Source organism: Fistularia commersonii, chromosome 11, assembly GCF_037954325.1.
Source record: "Fistularia commersonii isolate RoL2024-O1a breed Wild chromosome 11, RoL_Fcom_v1.0, whole genome shotgun sequence".
NCBI classification, from domain to species: Eukaryota; Metazoa; Chordata; class Actinopteri; order Syngnathiformes; family Fistulariidae; genus Fistularia; species Fistularia commersonii.
The window spans coordinates 7270222-7289308 of record NC_141294.1 but is presented as its reverse complement, the minus strand read 5'-3'; the positions used below and the strand labels follow the sequence as shown (position 1 = coordinate 7289308).

Below are 19087 nucleotides of genomic sequence, written 5' to 3'. Positions count from 1 at the left end.
AAACATAGGGTTTAAATGCATCTATAACATCTAGAGTGCTAATACGAACAGCAAAACAGCTTCTCTGTCTTTGTTTATCATGTGAAAGACCATTCAGATATAAGTAGGAAGGCTGTGAAAGGCTGTTCTCGCGTTCTGATGAGCTGTCTCGGCACTGGAGAGAAGAGATATGCCTGTTCCACGTGTCACAGATGTTTCATGTGCAGTGACCACCTGGCCCGCCATTCCTGCAGACACCTTACAACAAAAAGAATACCGTGTGGGATATGACCAGATTCAATCTGCCACTGCCTTTTACAACATTGACACTGGTAGGGCTAAGGGAAAAATTATCAAAATACATTTCAAAACGTGGTGTGTGGTTTGTGCCACAGTGGTTTGCACTTTGGCCTCACAGCAGAAAGGACCCTGGTTCAATTCTGACAAGGGCACCTTTCAGCGTGGAGTTTGCACATTCTCCCCATGTCTGCGTGGGTGTTCTCTGGATTCCTCCCACAGTCCAAAAAATGCAGCAGGTTAATTAGGAAAGTTGCACTGAATGAGTGGGTGAATGTCTGTCTCTGTATGTGGCCCTGCGATTGACCGGCGACCAATTCAGGGTGTATCCTGCCTCTTGCACAATGATAGGCTCCAGCATCCCTCACGACCCAGCGTGCAGAATACGGATGGATTTCAAAATGAAATACACAACTTATAAATGTATCAAACACTGCATTTTACAAATATTACGTTTTTTTTCTTTTTTTTTCTTGAGGTGACAATTTCCCAATTTGCTTTTTTCATCTATCCCTCCACTGGTACACTGGCTTAGCTATTAGAGGTTTAGAGTACAGTCATGAGTAAGAATGGCTGAAAGAGTGGAGTGACAGGGTGGATTGGTGCTACGTATCCTCAACAGGAGCAAGGCAAGTTACTGCCTAGTATTAATCAAGGTGCGGTTAAACCTGCAGCAGCACCTACTGACATGCAGGTGGATTGTCCACTAGTGGAGATCGATCGAAGAGGGGTGGATATTGTGGAGGAGTACAAGTAGCTGGGCGCCGATATAGACGATAAAATGGACTGAACTAAAAGCACAGATGCTGAAGTCGAGAAAGGTCAGAGCCAAATAATTGATGTTGATTTAAAGTAATAATACATTTTATTTAACTCTCACTTTACACTCAAGGACACTGTACAGACATACACATGTCCATGCAGTGTCACATTTAAAAGAAACAATAAAAATAAAAACAATAAAAGTAACAGTGTTCAGTGACAATTTACTCTTCCCTTTACCTTATTATCCTCATAACTTCTATCATCTACAATTACATTTAATACCACATGTTATCTTTATAGTCATTATCTTGTGCAACGCAACCTCTCAATAGCACCACCAATATTACTCTCCACAAAAATTGCCATTGCTCAGCTTAACTGGTATTCTATTAAGGACTGTTGATTTGTAAACTGCTTCATGTTGTTATCTTTAAATTGTTACTATTATTTTGGAACATCCTTCAGGATTACTAATTTCTATCTTATCTTAATGCTTTTCTGATGCAAACATTACTTTACCAATATTTTAGTATCTCACCATTACTTAAAACTTAATGACACTTAGGTATTTTCATATGAATATGAAAGAATATGTCTTCAGTGGTTTGACAGAGAAGTTAAAGTACATAACTCTTTTGTAAAAAACTGTGCAAGGGCACATTTTGCCTTTACACAGTTTTTACACGTTGTCTTCACTTTCTTCAGTGCATCGAGTGTGAAATACTCCCAGATCTTTGACCTTTTCAGGTGAGAAGCTATTGAGATGTTCTGAAGATGGAGATGTTCTGCAGAGAGGGTAATCTTCTCTGTTATCTTCACCACTTTGTGCCCCCATTTACAGTCCATAGTGCTGGCCCTGACATACTTCTTAACCTGCTACAAAATGCATCACGTGATGTGGATGTCCTGGTATTTAAAGCTGCTCACCATCTCCATTTCAACCTCCCGGATGAACACTGGCCAATAAAGCCTTTGCTCCTTTCTCCTGTCGATTTTTGACTCCTTCGTCTGGTCCTTGCTAATGGTGAGATTGTTGACATTAGACTTTATCCATCCATCGTCCGCCAATTATCTTGCACTCAGGATTGTGGAGGATGCTGGATGCATAACAGGGTCACATTAGCCGGGAGCTGGCAAGGAGAGGCATCAACCATCAGGAACTAGGGAGGCAACACAAGACAACAAATGCAGAGGGGGCGCTTGACAGGGCCTGATCGTCTGCAGGTGTGCCAGCACCCCCAGCTGGAATCATTCACCTGCTCAACCAGGCTCAGTGGTAACGGGGCTGACCCAGATCCCAACAGCATGCCAGAAGTCAGCTGTCATTGCACAATCTACAATGAGGCTCAACAGTCTGGGGCCTCACTGTACATGTCTTATCAGTATTTGAGCAGCACATATGAAAATCCAGTGATTTTGAATAAAAAACAATCTAAAACTGGTGAAGTTAAATGAAAAATACCTTTATAGTGTAAATGACTAATAGATATAACAATTTAATTCTGTATTTCATTTTACATTTTTTTCTTTCCATGATATGCAAGTGAGGCCCTGACAGCACATCACTGCTGATGATTCTTGGCGCAATGTATTATGAGTTGATTTTATTTTGACCTCAACTTTCGAATGTATTAAAACACATTGCTGAGGCAGTACATTTAAAAACAAAGCTATTCAATGTGTATGGAACTGTAACAACATAAGGAATAAATTATCCCTTGACACACTTTACAGAAACAACTCAGACAAACATGCTATCCAGCAGTACCGAGAAACACAACTCAAGATGTACAGGACGACCAAGTCCAGAAAATATGTAGATACAGGTGAGGTCGCAGTCCAGAAATAAAAAAAAAAGGAAATTAAAAAATTGATGCACAATTTGTTGAGGGGGGTAATATTATAACTTTCCCCTTTATTCCAGTGTCAGCGTTGGTCCCAAATAACTTTTGAAACGACGCCCCCCTTCCTCCTACATTTTCAGGCCCCTAACGTTACCATAGTAACCACTAACACCGGTTATTTCCGCCGGCCGCCGGACACGTTCTACGGAAACACGGAAACAACTTAAAAAAACAACAACAACTGAAAAGCTAACCTCCGAGAATCCCCCCCAGGTCGACGCACACGACACATGCGAAAGTCGAGGAGGGTCTTAGGCGTCACATTATATGCCAAATGTCCTCCAAGTACCGGCTGGCTCAGGTCAGCTACAGGGCCAGACCCAGCCAGCCCTCGGCCGCAGGGGAGGTCGCCAAGGAGATGCAGGTTCGAGCCCTAATTGTGAATTGTTGTTGTTGAAAACACCGTGACGGTGTTAGCATCGTCACGGTGTCCCTGCGTAGACCGGTGTTGTCCTCGATAAGTTTCATATTTCTTCAAATCATTCTGCTCTCAGTTTTTTTTTTTTTTTACATTGAAATTGATAGTTTTCCGCCGGAAGTTTTAATTCTTTATGAAGACTCTGGTGGAGGTTTCGGTCTAATTCAAACACATAAAAAAAAAACGATGTTCTCCTTTTCATTCCAATATCTCCACTAGATGGCAATCGGCACACGTTGGATACTTGACTAACAGTGGAGAGAGATTTCGCACAGTGATCGGAGGGGGGTGCAAAATGTAAATTTTGTTTTACGTTTGTTTCAGAGGACCCTTTTTTTCTAATGGGGACTAATTCATTTTCTGTTCGAATTTGTTATTTTATTTGCTGCAGGTTAATTTTTCTAGACCTAGAAATAAAGGTATGGTGTAGATCTCGTAAGTTAGATTCAAGTTAAGTATTTACTGACATCTCTTGACATAAATGCCATGATTGAATTGATAAACAATAAAATTGGCAATGTGTTCTCTATTTTGTAGTTTTTTTTAGTCGTACATACTTCTTTTAAAGTCTAAAACCAAATCATATTTGTGTCTGTATCCATTAAACGCACCGCTGTTACTGGCAAATATTTAAGAATTCAATTTCCAAGAAGTGGAACACTACTATCCGGCCACTCGGTGTTTGAAATCCTTTTATGTCTTGTACAGTAAGCCTTTCCTCTTACTATAATTTTTTCCACTAATGTTGTAGTAGTTTATATTTTGTATCAGAAAACACAGCTTACTCACATTAGAACAATCCATATAACCCCTCCACCACCATAACAGTAGCATGCTTTCAGTGCAACAAAAATACATCCAATATGTGAAACTTAGTTGTCCACTCAGATCATTCTATCATGAATTGTAGAAAAAGGATGTCCAGCTCTTGTAAAAGTCCTCAATCTGTCCTGCATGTGTGCTAGATATGTCAGATATGTTTCCAATTAACGGTTGCCAGACATTTCTTTGATCCATTGAGTAGGAGTAGTTCCGTGCATGTCTTTCCATTTCAAAGAACAACATCCTTAGCCTTTGAAAAGCAAACTTTGAAGTCTTTAAGTCCTTCTGACTACTGAAAACTGTTAAGGGAAAATTATGAAAAATACAAAATTTGGCATCCAGAGGGTTAAATCTGAAGTTGTTTTTTTTTTTTCATCCCCATATGCAATGAAATTAAGTGTATATATCTCTCACACTTTGAACAAACATCAGGAATGTCAGGATTAAAGCTGTGTAGTTTTACAAGAATAACATATATTCTAAATAGCCATATGTATTGTGACAGTCTAAAGTTGGTATTAATGGTTTAGATTTGGGCTGCAAGACAGACTTCCCTTTCCCCTGCAGAGATTTCTGTTTTGAGGTCACTTTTTCATGCAGACAAACGAGAAATTGTTCTCTTTAGAACCTGCTAACAGAACATCATAACACTTTGTTAGAAGATCTTTGTTAAGAATATGGTTCATTGTGATACTTTCAAAAGTGTACAGTAATGGGGCCATCTACCAGTTATTGTTCTGGTGAAGTTTTTTGTCAAGTGTCGAAAGAAAATGTGCTGGAAAAGGCAGCGCAGTAGACTGAAAGAAAGGTTTAAAAATTTGACTACATTTATATTTGAATATTCATTCCTCCTGCCACTGAAATGGGAAATGCATTCCATTTTTCTCACGAATATTATACACCTTGTAAAAAATAGTTGGTGGACAAAGTCTTGTCAATGTTAAGTGATTTTGATTCTCAAATTTTTGAGAACACTTGAGGGGTAAATGCAAATTGTGAGTCGACTGACGGATTTTTTCTCTCCTGACTGTTCAGCAATAATAGAGCACATTTTCTGTTCGTAATTCTATTATTAGAGAACTCTGAAATTCCTCAGAAGACTTGTGGATTTGTAAGACCTTCTGGAGGCTCCTCTAAGTTTGTGAAAACATAAAACAATATCATTTGCAGAAAGGGCCAGTCATTGCTCAGTAGACTGAGCAATAGCCATAGCTAAAGTTTCAACACCAAATATAAGTAATAGAGGGGATAGTGGACATGTTTGCCATGTGGTTCAACAGATGTTGATGGATTCTGAGTGTTGATTATTGATTGAACTGAAATAACTGCTGATCTCAAAGATTGAGGTAGACAGCCTCTTTCCTACGTTAAACACTTCAAGAGACTGTGAAGTAGCTCCCCTTAAAATGATTTGTATATTGGAAGGCCACGCGGCTGAGGAGACTATCTATTATTCATATTGTTAAATGCCTCTGCCAGTTCCTCAATTGTCAGATTTTTATCCATACCTGTGACCTCATTTTTTTCTGTTAATTCTGGGAACTTAAGTTGATCCAGAAAGCAGTTTCGTTTTTCTGTATGATCTGGATATCCCGGTTTTATATAAATCTTAATAGCATTTTGAAAATGCATTATTTTCTCTCAACAGTTCACATATGCTGCAGTTGTGTCACCCTTATGATTGTCCGGAGCAGTAGTCAGATCAGCGTTGCCAGCTGTAGCAGTATTAGCTGACTGACCAAGTTTCAGATTTTTTGGTGGCATAGTCTCTCCTCAGCTTTTCCCAATATTTCTGTTGATTTGAATTTGATTTCTCACTGGTATTTGGCAGTTTTCTTTCCTTGTTTTTTAGAGACCTATTTAGGTCATTTGAACCTTGTTGTCAGTCAGTTTTAGTCGAATTCTCTCGCATGCTTGCTGCATGACAGCATGATCTTCTGGAGGAACACTGGACATATTTCTGCCCTACTTCCTCTCTTTGTTTACCCTCAGTCTTAGATCTCACCACTGCTGTATTTATAAGTTACTCACTCTTTTGCTTCACAGGTGAGAAAAACTGGGCAAATACCAGTGTTTAGATAAGCCCGAGGTGATACTGATAATGTTACACACACTATATTTCTTTGCTTATGTATTTAGTTTGGTTTGTGATATAGGACCCTTTCACTATCACTGTTGTCTTTGTGCACTTTATCTCACAGGCTTTAAACTGTTACTAATTCCAGTGTAAATTATAAAAAAAACTTTAAACACAACCACAACCACAGTAATAAAACCTTGCAATTGTCATTATGTTGAATTTAGTCTCTACCATGCAGTCATACAGTCATATTTAACAAAAATAGGAAAGGTTTTATCTTATATGTAGAATTGTTTTATAATGAATAGCTTTCGTGTTAGTATACCAATTCTATTAAAGTAAGTTAAAAGTAGAAAACAGAATTAGCCTTCAAATTATAATGCTTGGATTCAATAATATCCAGTCATGGTGTGACTGTAAGTTGAGTTCCTTTTACTTTTGTGATGCCATGTTGTGACAAGATAAATACACTGGCTTCTTGACTTTTCTCTTTCATTTATCCCACAGCAGTTCTGCAAAAAATACACACAATGCGTATTACCTGTGGGAGAGGGTTAGTGCTAGTGAAATGACAGTTGAATTCCCGAGTTGTAATTTACTTCTATACATAGAGTAAATGTTGTTTAAAATTGTTTTTATTTTTTGACGCCACAGTATCCCACGCTTTCCATACACACCTTCTGTCCCATTGTTGTGATAGACTTGTAAGATGAGAGGAGAACCATGATAATTACCTTCCTGACAGGTGGTCATCCTACACCACATTATCCAGTAAGCCATCTTTTTACAGAGTAGCACCCAGATTATTTTGGACAATCTGCCTTTCTCACATGGCAAATAAGACAGGCGAGTGCTTACGTACTATAGCTAAACCACTTGTTCCCTGTCTTGTCTTCTTTGGAACCTCTTAGTCACTGCTGTCACAAAAGCCAAAGTCAATTAAGAGTTTGGATTAACATAAACAATGCTGCATTTTAAACCAGACAATTAACGTGAGATAAAGTATCCTGAGAGTTCTGAAGTTACAGAGTAGCAGGATTGTTAACTGTATACTTTGACCAATTGAAATATACCTTCGTCGTGCAGGAAATGCAAACACCTTGCACCAAATGATAGCTGGTAAAGATGTGCAAATATGCAAAGCCATGAGTCTTTAAGTGGTTTGTTATCTTCATGCCCTCCATTTAATGTATGCATGCTTTACATAGACACTTAATAATATTAATAGCCTAAAACTGCAGATCACATCAATTTCTTCAATTGTTAGTGGGGGGAAATGTAAAGTTTCTAGTTTTTGTAGTATTAGAGGTACCGGTAAGTTTTATCACCCTATTTGCCAATTCAAGGCATTCTTAGGAAGTAATCGCAAAAATATAGTTTTATTTTCTGATCTTTTCATTGTTCTGTGAATGAACATTCAGCTATTATACAGCGCACTTCTCTGGGGAGATAATACAGTATGACTGTTTGTAGAAACAGTTAAAGGGGAACTGGATAGCATAGCATTAAGAAATTAGAAGTCATGGATAACTATATGGAGCGGATGGAGTTTGTGCGTGTAAATGCATGCTAGTGTGTATATGCATGTCTGAGTGTGTGTGTCTTTTGTTGTTGGTCATAATGGATCATGTACTATATATCCTGACCACAGCATGCTGTGAAACCTCACACACTGCAGGACTGACGATTGAGCATAAAGCAGGCATTGCTGGATTAAGTGACAGCAGTTACCATCGTTAGTTTGTTAGGATCTGAGAGCATTTAGGGCCGCTGTGCTCTTTTAGTTGAGAAAGTAGCAGAAGGTTGCAGAGAAAGTATAAAAGGGTTTGACTTACAAAGGAGAAGTACGTTATGTATCAGGTGTTTGGAAACCAGCTCTGGAAAAAAGTTGTTGCTAAAGTCATCCAGGTAAGAGAAATCATGCGTCACTGTTAATGTTGTTTTTCTGCTTCTCTGTCATTTTAGGTTCTGTTTCCGCATGTGCATCTGCATAATTTAGTTGTGACCGAGGCTAAGCTCTGGCTTGTTTCCACTGCAAAGAGTGATTTGCCATAAAACTAACAAAAAAACAGCCTCAAAATTGTATCTATGTCTTATGTCTTATGAGCCTAGACATCTAGCATGTTCATTTCTATTTACTGTATTTATTTGATGCTAGGGTATTGAAAGCTTTTAATCTCTTTTTAAGGATGAATAATCATCAGATTCAATTGAAGCTAATCAATCACGTCACGTTATTTATTCAGAACTGATTCCCGTGACCTGAATATTGAAGAGTGGAAAGAAAGGATATGAAGAGCTTGAATTGTACACTTTGAGTATTGTTTTATCTGGTCTGAAATGTGCTTTGTTGCACCTGGAGCCATATCCTACATTTTGTTGTTTGCAACAGTGCAACACCTCTCATTTATAATAGCAATCTGCAATGGATTGCATTTTTCTGGCTTGCCAGGCCCGAGGTATAATTTACGTGGGAGAAATGCTACAGTGCAGCGAAATGATAAGTAGTTCTATTTGAATGTAGAATAAAAGGCAAATCTTATCTGACTGTTCAGGGAGACAAGTTTGATTCTTCTCCACTCTTTGCTGGTGGGTGATAAGCTGTTCATGGCTTTTTATGACAAGCAGACTTAATGGCCTCTTTTCCAGTCAAACTTTCATTCAAACAGATTTATGATTGTACCTCTTTCAAAGCTGCAGATGGGCTGATGTATGAGTCATAATTGTAATAATCAACATTCCTCTTAAAAAAAATCAAATATTGCCCGTATACCAGTCAGAAGGGTGAAAGAGTACTAAATAAGACAAGAAGTACAGAGCATGTCTTCAGGTAAATGTTTACCTTCCATAACATGAAATGGTTGAGCTCATGAAGAAAACTGTTAAAATCGCACTGTTCCACCCACAAAACCATCCAATAAAAGTGCAATCAGTACAAGTAAACATGCAATTTAGTGCTGTTTATTATGGATCACAATAAACCAGACTCTTTGTGTTGCATTGTTGAATTTTCCCTCAATTCTATCGCTCCATCCTGTAATATGTCTCTGATAGTTCTTCTGTCTCAGTGGATTCCTCAGTGACCTGGTATTTGTACTGTCTGTACATTATTTAAGCAAAAGCTAAAAGAAGAGCGAGAAGCTAAACGTACTCAGCTGGATGGAAGACATGACTATGTGCTCAGTATTGTGGCCTCCTGCCTCAGACTGGAGAAGGCTGATGTGGAAGATGCTGCACTGGAGGGGAATCAGGTACTGATTACAAACCTTTTTACAGAGTAAACAAAAATCAAATTTTCATATGGCAGCCAAATGTATGACCCATGAAATACTGAGATTAATCAGGAGGCTTTTATCAATTATCTAAACATTTGTCATGAGTTTTGTTTTATATCTATTTGAGATGGAGTTTCACTCCGGAACTGAATTGCGGCTCACATAAAGACATTTCTCATCCTTTGTTGCTGAATGATAATCTGAACTAAATTTGTAGAATGCCTCACCTTCTTACCTTATTTTAGACTTACTTTATCAGAGCATCTCGCAAAAGTGTTCTGTTCATTCCTAGATTGATCGTATGGAGCAGTTCTTTATACCTGATGGGCTTCCACACCTTATGTTTTATTATCAAGATATTGAGGTCCCAGAGGCAGGTATGGAAAACCAATTAAATTCATGGTAATTGTTCATGTAAATTGTAAATGTGTATATACTTGTTTGCATGTATAATACTGTCTCTTTATTGATTTATCATTCAGAATATTGCATTTTTACACACAAGGACCTTAGAACAAGTGAAGACACATCTGGATTGAATTATTCTTTAGGTTGTTGTAATGTCAGTTCTCTACATTGTAGGGGCAGCAGCAGAAACACCAGCGACAGCCTCTGCGGCCTCCCAGCATGCTACTCAGCATCCTGGTCACAGCAATAAGTGTAAAGTCTTTGTAACAGATGGACGAGATGTGGCCCTCACAGGAGTGTGTGTCTTCTTCACACGGGCCAATACTTCAAAAGCAGTCACCTCTGAGAACATACACAGAGTGAGTTGAGGAAATGCATGCATACATGCAAGCCTTTACTTGCAGGGACTATAAATCAGACACAAGCTCAAAACCTCATTTCACTCTGATTATTGCCATTTTTTATCTTCTTGTTAACTTTTTATCCAATCAAGATCAATAAAGCATTATTGTAACTTCACTTTCAAAGTATATTTATCGCCTAGATTTTTATAGACTTATTTATTTCAATGCAATGATTCTGTCACTGAAAGAAAGTGAACATCTTTTTCATAACATTGGAGGATTTACCTGTATTGTGCCTTTGTAAAAATGCATTTAGGCATTTTACAAAGGCAACTAGTTAAGGAGAGATGGAAATACATCAGAATAATTAGACTTTTCAGCCCCAGGATTGTTTGTAACCTTGTATGGTGAAAGTGAGTATCGCTATAAATATTCTATCTGGAAGACTTTGTACCAGAAATTAATTTTCCTTTCACAAATGATGACCTCGAAAGAAAAAATCTTTTATGAATTTGCTGAAAACGCTCAAGATATAATTGTCAAATAGCTCTACTTGAAGTATCAAAGTTAATGTAGTGATATTTCTTACTAGGAAGTAAATTTCAACATGTTGGACACAACAGAGGGAGGTCTGTTAAAAAGCGTAGAGCAGCTCCTCTCAGAGATCTTCATCCCAACTTTGAGGAAGATGAACCACGGCTGGGGAGAGCTGAGCAGTCCACAGGGTCAGGCTATACAACAGGACTTCATAGCTTCCTTGGAGAATTTTGTTTCTGTTTTGGCTGGAGCTCAGGAGAGCTTGCAAGAAAAGGTAGAGACACACACAATAACACAAAATCTTGCAGAGAAGGATGAAACGGTAGAGGAATGTAAAATGTTGGAGAAATGTTCTTAGACAAATTATGAAAAGATTTTACATCGTAAAACTTTATTTTACATGTCTGTTCATGTCTATTGAGGGATCAGTTATCTATCTAGTGTCATGCACTCTACAAAGCAGCGTCCTATAAGCCTCCTACACACTCCTATCTGCAAAACAGTAACTTATAGACATTGTAGTAAGCTCCGACCTTATCATGGTTTGCCTTCAGGTTACTTTAAAAGAGTGTAATACGTTTGACCTGAGTGTGCTGAAAGGCCCATCCGACTACATGGCAGCAGCCAACAGCATTGAGACTTTAGAAAAGTTAGAGGCCTGCATTAAAGACTGGATCAAACAAATTGAGCAGGTAAGATGTGCTTCGTGGGAATTAAAAACTTTCTGCATCCTCATGGGAAAAAAAACCCCAAACATATTGCTTTGTTGTTATACATCTTTGTGTTATATACTGTTGCTTATTATTTTTGAAAACAATGAAATAGAAATAAGTGTATCACTCATCACTGAGGATTTCAGTTACTTGAGTAATACATGTTTGAAAAGTATTTTATCCTGAGTTGTGGCAAAATCTGATATGAGTGATGATTAAAAAACTATGTGTAACTGTACCTTGATTGAATTATAGTGTTAGAAAGCTATGTGGTTCTTAAAAAATGAACTGACAGTTGAAAATCTGTTCTCAAGGTTCTAGCTGAAAGTGAGCAGCTAAGAAAAGAGGCTGATGACCTCGGCCCACGGGCAGAGCTGGACCACTGGAAGAAACGGATGTCACGCTTCAACTATCTCCTGGACCAACTGAAGAGCCCAAATGTGAAGGCTGTGCTTGGTGTGCTGATGATCGCCAAATCTAAAACGATCAAGGTCAGAGACCACTCAGTAAACAAAATTATTTGACCGCGTTCCATTTTCAGTCATAAAACCCTTTTCTACTTAACCTTCAAGCAAACAGTATATCGGTTCTTTGAAAAGGATTTTAAAAAGTGCAGAGTCTGATCGCTGATGTGACACACCCTATGAAAAGTTTCACAAGAGTTTTGTCTCTCTAGTTGTGGAGGGAGCTGGACACAAGGATCACTGATGCAGTCAATGAGGCCAAAGACAATGTCAAGTACCTTTACAGTTTGGAGAAGTTCTTTGACCCTCTTTACAACAGCGACCCTGTAAGAAAAATGAGTCTCAAGAAAAAATATTGTCACTTGTATCACTTTGTGTTAAAATGGCAAAATTAAAATCCTGATCAGTGTCATGAAACTATGTGAAGGATAGGAAAAGGTGAAGAGATACATTGAATGGAATCTGACATTTCTGATTCAAACCAGGTAACAATGGTGGATGCAATCCCAGGTCTGATCAATGCTATCCGGATGATTCACTGCATCTCCCGCTATTACAACACCTCTGAAAAGATAACATCTCTCTTTGTAAAGGTGAGGGTATCTACAACACCTCAATATAAGTTGTTAGCATGGCTAAATCAAGGATAATGAAGAAAAACTGATTTCTCAGCGTGGATATTGCCTCCATTTAAACAGACTGATATATTTTTTTATATTTCTCTGGGGTCACTTTACTGAAGAATTTGATGGCATATGTTGAGTTTAAAATGGCTTTGTTACGTACACCACAATGGGTGCCCATTCATAATATACTCATGAACTAATTTTTAAGACAGTAAAGACTAGATATGACCAAAATAAATTGCTAAGATACAACACCCTCACAAAAGTTCTCCTGAATTATTGTCATCATACTTTTTTTGTAATATTTGTTGATACCTACATTAACAGGTGACAAACCAGATGATCACTGCCTGTAAAGCCTACATCACTAACAATGGCTCCAATTCAATATGGGACCAGCCTCAAGAGGTAGTAGCTGAAAAAATCCAAGCTGCCATCCACCTGAACCAGGTAATCTACACTGCCTTTTGTCAGGTTGAGGATTATAAGATTTATTGTATCGGGAGTGTAAGGCTGCAGCTGTATGTAAAATTTTAACTGTATATGCTTACTTTCCATGATGTGAGGCTTTTGTCCGCCACACATGACAAGCTTGAACCTGAAGAAGACATATAATATAACTGGTCTGATTTATTCAGTAAAATGAAAGCTACAGTTACCCTCCGAAGGTTGCGTGCAGCTGTTTTAATATGATAGGTGGATTGATAGGTGGAGTGAAATAAACACCTGTTTTCATCCCGTGTCCTCCAGGAGTACCAGAAGTGTTTCCATAAGACCAAAGAAAAGCTGGAGCAGACGCCCACAGAGAGGCAGTTTGATTTCAGCGAGATGTATATTTTTGGGAAGTTTGACACATTCCAGCGACGACTCAACAAAATCCTGGAGATGTTTGAGACCATTTCCACATACTCTGCCCTCCAGGACTCTAAGATAGAGGGACTGGAAACTGTAGCTACCAGATTTCAAGTGAGTTTCTAATGTGATCCCTGTGCTGAGAGGATATGTATGGGGAAAAGGATATTGAGAGTATACAGTAGTTCTATTATTTTCCTTTTGTGTAGGAAGTGAATATTTCTATTAACCAAAACTCTCCTGAGTCAGTTGCCTAAGGAGCAATGGCGTTTCTTGATCATCTCGTGTCATTTTATTCTGTTTTAGTAATGTGAGCTATTTTTTTGTGCTCTCCCTTTGATGTACAGACTGAGGAAATGCAGGGAAAATGGGAGGTAATTTCTCAACCTAGCCTTCAAATTTCAGAATTGCATGTCCCATTGTAATAGAGTACAGCATGCAGTCAAAACAGAAGAGGATATGATATATATTTGATACATAACAGTCCAGCATGACTAACAGCATGGCAAATGGAACCAGTGTTCTCCTGCATCACTGTCTTTCCATTTTAAAGGAGGAGAACAGCAAGTGTGCTTTTTTTGCGCATATTGTGTTGTCACACTCATGCTGGCCGTGAGTTCTTTTCCAAAATGCTGTCAGAAAGTTGGCCGAGGAAATGGAACTGAAGATTTAACAGATTTATTTTGCCTGTTTTTTATTGCAGTAGGAGGACTAGGATGCTATTTGAGAGGCTCAGTTATCATTTGATTGCATGGCTTTTAAATGATTGACAGTACATGTGTTTTTGTGAAAGGCTATTGTGCTGAACATGAAGAAAAAACATTACAGTTTCCTGGATCAGAGAAGAATTGACTTTGATTTAGACTATGAGGAATTCTGCAGAAGCACATCAGAGCTCCATGTAAGTTAGATGTTTTGGATGTTTCCTCATATCTCTATCCATAAAGTCCACTCCATGGTGTCACATTAATATCTTTCTCATTTGGGTGTCAAGGACCAACTAAGGCGTTTCATGGAGGGCACCTTTGAAAAAATAAAAAATGCTGAACAATCTCTAAATATGTTGAAAAAATATGAAAGGTAATCCACTTTGTATTGATCCTTATTTCTCCTACATGTGATAACCATGTATGTTATATCCTGACTATTTCTCAGTCTTGTCCAGCAACATTTATTATATTATCAGTTGATGTACTGTTGTTACTTCATTCAGAATCCGTTATTTAAAATAATTTCTTTCATTTTCTTGTCATTAAAGGTTATATTTAATGACATGACTCACAGGAACATCTTACTAAAACATTAATTTAGACGAAGATATAATTGATATTCATCTGATAATTGTCTAAAAAGCTGAGATATTGAAAGTGATTACTCATTTTCCCATTACCATTATCATCTTGACTTAAAATGAAGGCTTTAAAAGCTTTGACAGTAGTTTAATCTTATAAATGTCATTGTTTTTTAATACATTGATTATTTTCAGATCCTGACAAATTAGAACTGCTTTAATATCTCACTTTTAAAAAACAAAACAGGCTGGGAATCCCTAACCTTGGCATTGATGAGAAATACCAGCGGATTCTACAGAAGTATGGCCGGGACATCGACATGATTTTCCGTATTTACATAAAGCAGAACCTCGATCCTCCGCTTGGCCGGAACATGTCCCCAGTATCAGGTCGGATTATGTGGGCTCGTCATCTGTACAGCAGGATCCAGCGTCCCATGGAGCTTTTTCAGCAGGTAATGTTTAACATATGCCTCTGTGTGATGAAGTAACAAGATTTTGTCCTTAGTTCTAGTGTGTTTTAAATAAAATAAGAGATTCATATTATTTTTTCCTTTTTCTGAGTAGCATATGGGGGTTCTCTCCACACCTGAGGCCAAGACGATAATTAGGAATTACAACAAGGTAGCAAGAGTCCTGTTAGAATTTGAAATGATTCAACATCGCAGCTGGATGACAAAGGTAAAGCATTGTTTCTTATTTGCATACCTTTCATTCTCATTGTCATCCTGGTAGCATTTTGTAAAGTGTGCAACCCTCTGATGCAGGTGGAGGATGCCAGGGCAGGCCTACATGCCTCGTTGTTGATCAGATCTCAGGAGACCGGGGAGTTGTTTGTGAACTTTGATCCAGAGATCCTCACTCAAATTCGGGAGTCGAACTGCATGTCAAGGATGAGTCTTGAGATCCCTCCCTTTGCTGCGCTCCTGCAGCAGAGAGAGGAGACTCTTAAAAAGAACAACGACAAACTGCAGGTGGATTTTTCATACAGTTAACAATATGACAATAGACAGCGCAAGGGACGAAATTTTATCATGTAAGCTTTTAGAAGTGAAAGAGTGTATCTGTTCTCTTCGGTGTATTAAAAGTTCCAATGCAGATATTGTTAAAATATTTGATGCAAGAAGGTAAATCAAACCAATGCAAATTGCAGTGATATTATTCTCTTCCAGTTCATGTTGAGTGAGAACACCAGAGTTCGTTCTAAAATCCAGGCTGCTTTTCAGCAGCTGTTCATACCACATGTGGCCAAGGTAAGATGTGTTTGAAATAGCCTGTATGTTGATGAAAATGCATTTAAAATATAGACATTCTAATGTGAAATTTTATGTTAATCAACCAACCAAAATCTGATTTTAATAGGCAATTAAATTCAAGATAGACTTTTTGGTATCTATTACATATTATTTTTGGTATCTATTACATATTATTATTTATGGCTGTACAGAGGATTCTTTGGTATAATTTTCATTAATAACATAGCATACAGGAAAGTTGTACATTATAACTACATTATTATGTTGAACTGAACATCTGTATAAGGTCAACGAACAAGTCTTTCCGAGGATATATTTTACTGATGCTTGATGATCATGGGCCCATTAACACTCTATGTGGGCATGATACATTGCTACCACAGACAGGTGTCATTTTATTTAATATTAGAAATATGTCTGTGAAGATTCTTAGTCATCCAATTTCTACTAGAAAGTGCTGAATCTTATCATTGCGATCATTCTTACAGCATTTCATCTTGCATCCAAGAGGTTTTTTTCAGCTCTAACTAATAGGGTGGTGTTTCACGTTTATAAGATCACAAAAAGGTATTCAAGCCCTACTTAAATACCTTTTTGTGACACAATATTATTTCTACCTACATATTGATTGTGTATTAACCAATTAATAAATAAAATGATGCTTCAGATGCTTCAACTATTATTTTCTAATTATCTTTAATCAAGAAAAATGCAATGGTTAATGACTACTTGACAGAAAAGCTGTTGTTTACCACAATATTGAGGCTTGCGCCTCACAGCGCTGCACAGTGTGCATCACTAACTGTGATTGAACCGACAGGTGGACGAGGCCATACAGCCGGGTTTGACCTCTCTCAACTGGACATCACTGAACATAGACAAATACCTCAGACGCATCGACAAGGCCTTGGGTAAGCTAGAAGCCCTGTGAGATTGCAAGATATTTTCTAAAGAAAGGAAGATGGAACAAAGAAAGGAGGATGGAATAGAGGCATAAAGTTTCATTCTCCTAAATAATTCTCACATAATTCTCGCTATAGTGTACCTCTGTCTATATCACAATGAACATAATGAACTCTCTCTCTCTTTCTCTTTCACTCCCTTTCTCTCTTTCTCTTCGTCTTGCCTCCTCCCCCAGCGGACCTGGAGCTGTTAATTGACCGCGTGAATGACCTGGTTGAGTTTAGGATAGATGCAGTGCTGCATGACATGAGTGGCTCCCCGCTGTGTGTTCTCCCAGAGGATGAGCCAGTCACCTGTGAAACATTATTTCAAACAACCAGGGTAAATACACAGCCTGTCACTCTCAGCCGAAGTTAATTGGTTTGTATGGGTTCAAATATGCCCATATGTTCAACATTTAGGTGCAGGCACTAGATTTTATGAAAAATCTAAATATCCTTTACACTTGATGTGTTTGCTTTGAGTCTTTATTGAGGGACTCAATCGTAGATTTATAAGAAATGTTAATCATCCCAATGAAAAATGTTATTTGATCAAAACATACAGATTGTTGTTTTTGGTTTATACTTTACATCCAATTAAATCAACAAGTACATACTTGTGCAATTTTTATTGTTATATGAAAGTGCAAAGCTTTTACATTTAAATTCAAAAGAAACATTATCCAATTCTGATGTCATGTGAATATATGAACTCTGATCAGCTACTGTTGCTTCTTTTTTCAAGTGAATGCCTTGAAATTCCCTATGCCTTTCATGTGTAATGTGTGTGTGTGTGTGTGTGTGTCTGTACACAGGATTTATGCATAAAACAAGCTCAGATGCTCCACACTAAGAGCTCACTAGTGGAGGAAGCTGCTAATGAACTGATCAACATGCTGATGGAGTTTGGCCACAGTCAGAGAGAAGATGTTGAGAAGGTGGATGAAGGAAACTGCACTGAGAGCAAAATAATAGAGCACACTGAAAACGAAGGTCTGAAGGTTAATGTTATATAAAGTAATGATATTTGCAAATCTAGAAATAAGGTGTTACTGCAGTTTGTCTCCCCGTCTGCCTCAGGTGATGATGAAGGCCGCTCAGGGGACCGTCTCTTCTCTAGAAACACTTTGCTTCCTCCTTCAAGTGTAAGTCCATCCTCACCCTTGGTGAGGAAGAAGAAGAAAAGGGACCTAATGGAGGTGATGGAAGAGGAAGCCCAGGAACTGTTATCTTATTTCAACCACCGCAATGTAGATGCTCTACTCCGAATGACACGTAACTCCCTGGAGATGTTACGCAAGCGCATCCAGGCCTCCTCTCTCAGCCATTTCCTGGGTATGGTTGGTATCATCACTTTGTCCCTCTTTAAGATTTCTAGTTTTCTAGTGATAGTAATTCACATGTATTGTTCTATTTTACTTTTAGTGCATTATCTATGAATATCTCGTTGATTTCTTCACACAGACATGTAATTTATTTTATTCAGTTTTTACAAAATGTTTCCCTCCTAATTTTGACTCTTTTTAAGTTGATTATCAATTGCTTCTAGATATAATCCATGTCTTGGTGTAGTTCATAAAAAATGTGCATCAAATGTTTTGGTTTAAAAATTCACATCATGAAATGAAAGTTGGATAATATTTAATATATATTAATAGGTTGTTACATATTTGTTCTCTTATCTCCGCTCAATTTTGGCTGGTGATGGTGATTTTTTTTTTGCATGATTTATCCAACTTATAAAATTGTCCTCTATGAAGCATGCCATATTGAATTGAAGACTTTATCTTATTCCCTTCTATAGTGGAGAGTGACCAATCCAGCTGTGGGAAGAGTGGTGGTCAGCAGGCAATCTTCAGAGTCAATGTGACCCTCTCTATCCCAAACATTACCATTATTCCTGCTGTGGAGGATGTCCAACAGGCTCTGAATGGGGCTGTAGAGTGTATGGTCAGTGTCAGCAAAGGTGTCGGGCAATGGAGCAAAGAACGGATCTCAAAGGTAGGTTTGATGTATATATTGGCAAAGGTTGTCATGACCTTGTGATCAGATGTTAGATCCTAGTCTAGTGGACCCAGTGAAGCATGTGCCCCCTTGGTGCAAATTCTGGAA

General features: G+C 38.1%; 1 protein-coding gene across 1 annotated transcript in view; it reads left to right on the top strand.

The window, feature by feature from the left end:
* Window positions 1-3191: 3191 nt before the first annotated feature.
* The window catches only part of LOC147229342 (dynein axonemal heavy chain 5-like), a 50708-nt gene continuing 34812 nt past the window's right edge, over window positions 3192-19087 (top strand). Inside the window, exons 1-23 of the mRNA XM_086154769.1 lie at window positions 3192-3309; window positions 9382-9516; window positions 9833-9917; window positions 10144-10307; window positions 10885-11103; window positions 11384-11521; window positions 11857-12033; window positions 12219-12332; window positions 12492-12599; window positions 12960-13082; window positions 13383-13598; window positions 13832-13858; window positions 14278-14385; window positions 14479-14564; window positions 15023-15230; window positions 15343-15456; window positions 15543-15749; window positions 15948-16028; window positions 16852-16942; window positions 17170-17315; window positions 17791-17968; window positions 18068-18315; window positions 18785-18976. Of these exons, the coding sequence (XP_086010895.1) occupies window positions 3220-3309; window positions 9382-9516; window positions 9833-9917; window positions 10144-10307; window positions 10885-11103; window positions 11384-11521; window positions 11857-12033; window positions 12219-12332; window positions 12492-12599; window positions 12960-13082; window positions 13383-13598; window positions 13832-13858; window positions 14278-14385; window positions 14479-14564; window positions 15023-15230; window positions 15343-15456; window positions 15543-15749; window positions 15948-16028; window positions 16852-16942; window positions 17170-17315; window positions 17791-17968; window positions 18068-18315; window positions 18785-18976 (3255 nt within the window). The 5' untranslated portion in view covers window positions 3192-3219. The remainder of the gene's footprint in view (window positions 3310-9381; window positions 9517-9832; window positions 9918-10143; window positions 10308-10884; window positions 11104-11383; window positions 11522-11856; window positions 12034-12218; window positions 12333-12491; window positions 12600-12959; window positions 13083-13382; window positions 13599-13831; window positions 13859-14277; window positions 14386-14478; window positions 14565-15022; window positions 15231-15342; window positions 15457-15542; window positions 15750-15947; window positions 16029-16851; window positions 16943-17169; window positions 17316-17790; window positions 17969-18067; window positions 18316-18784; window positions 18977-19087) is intronic.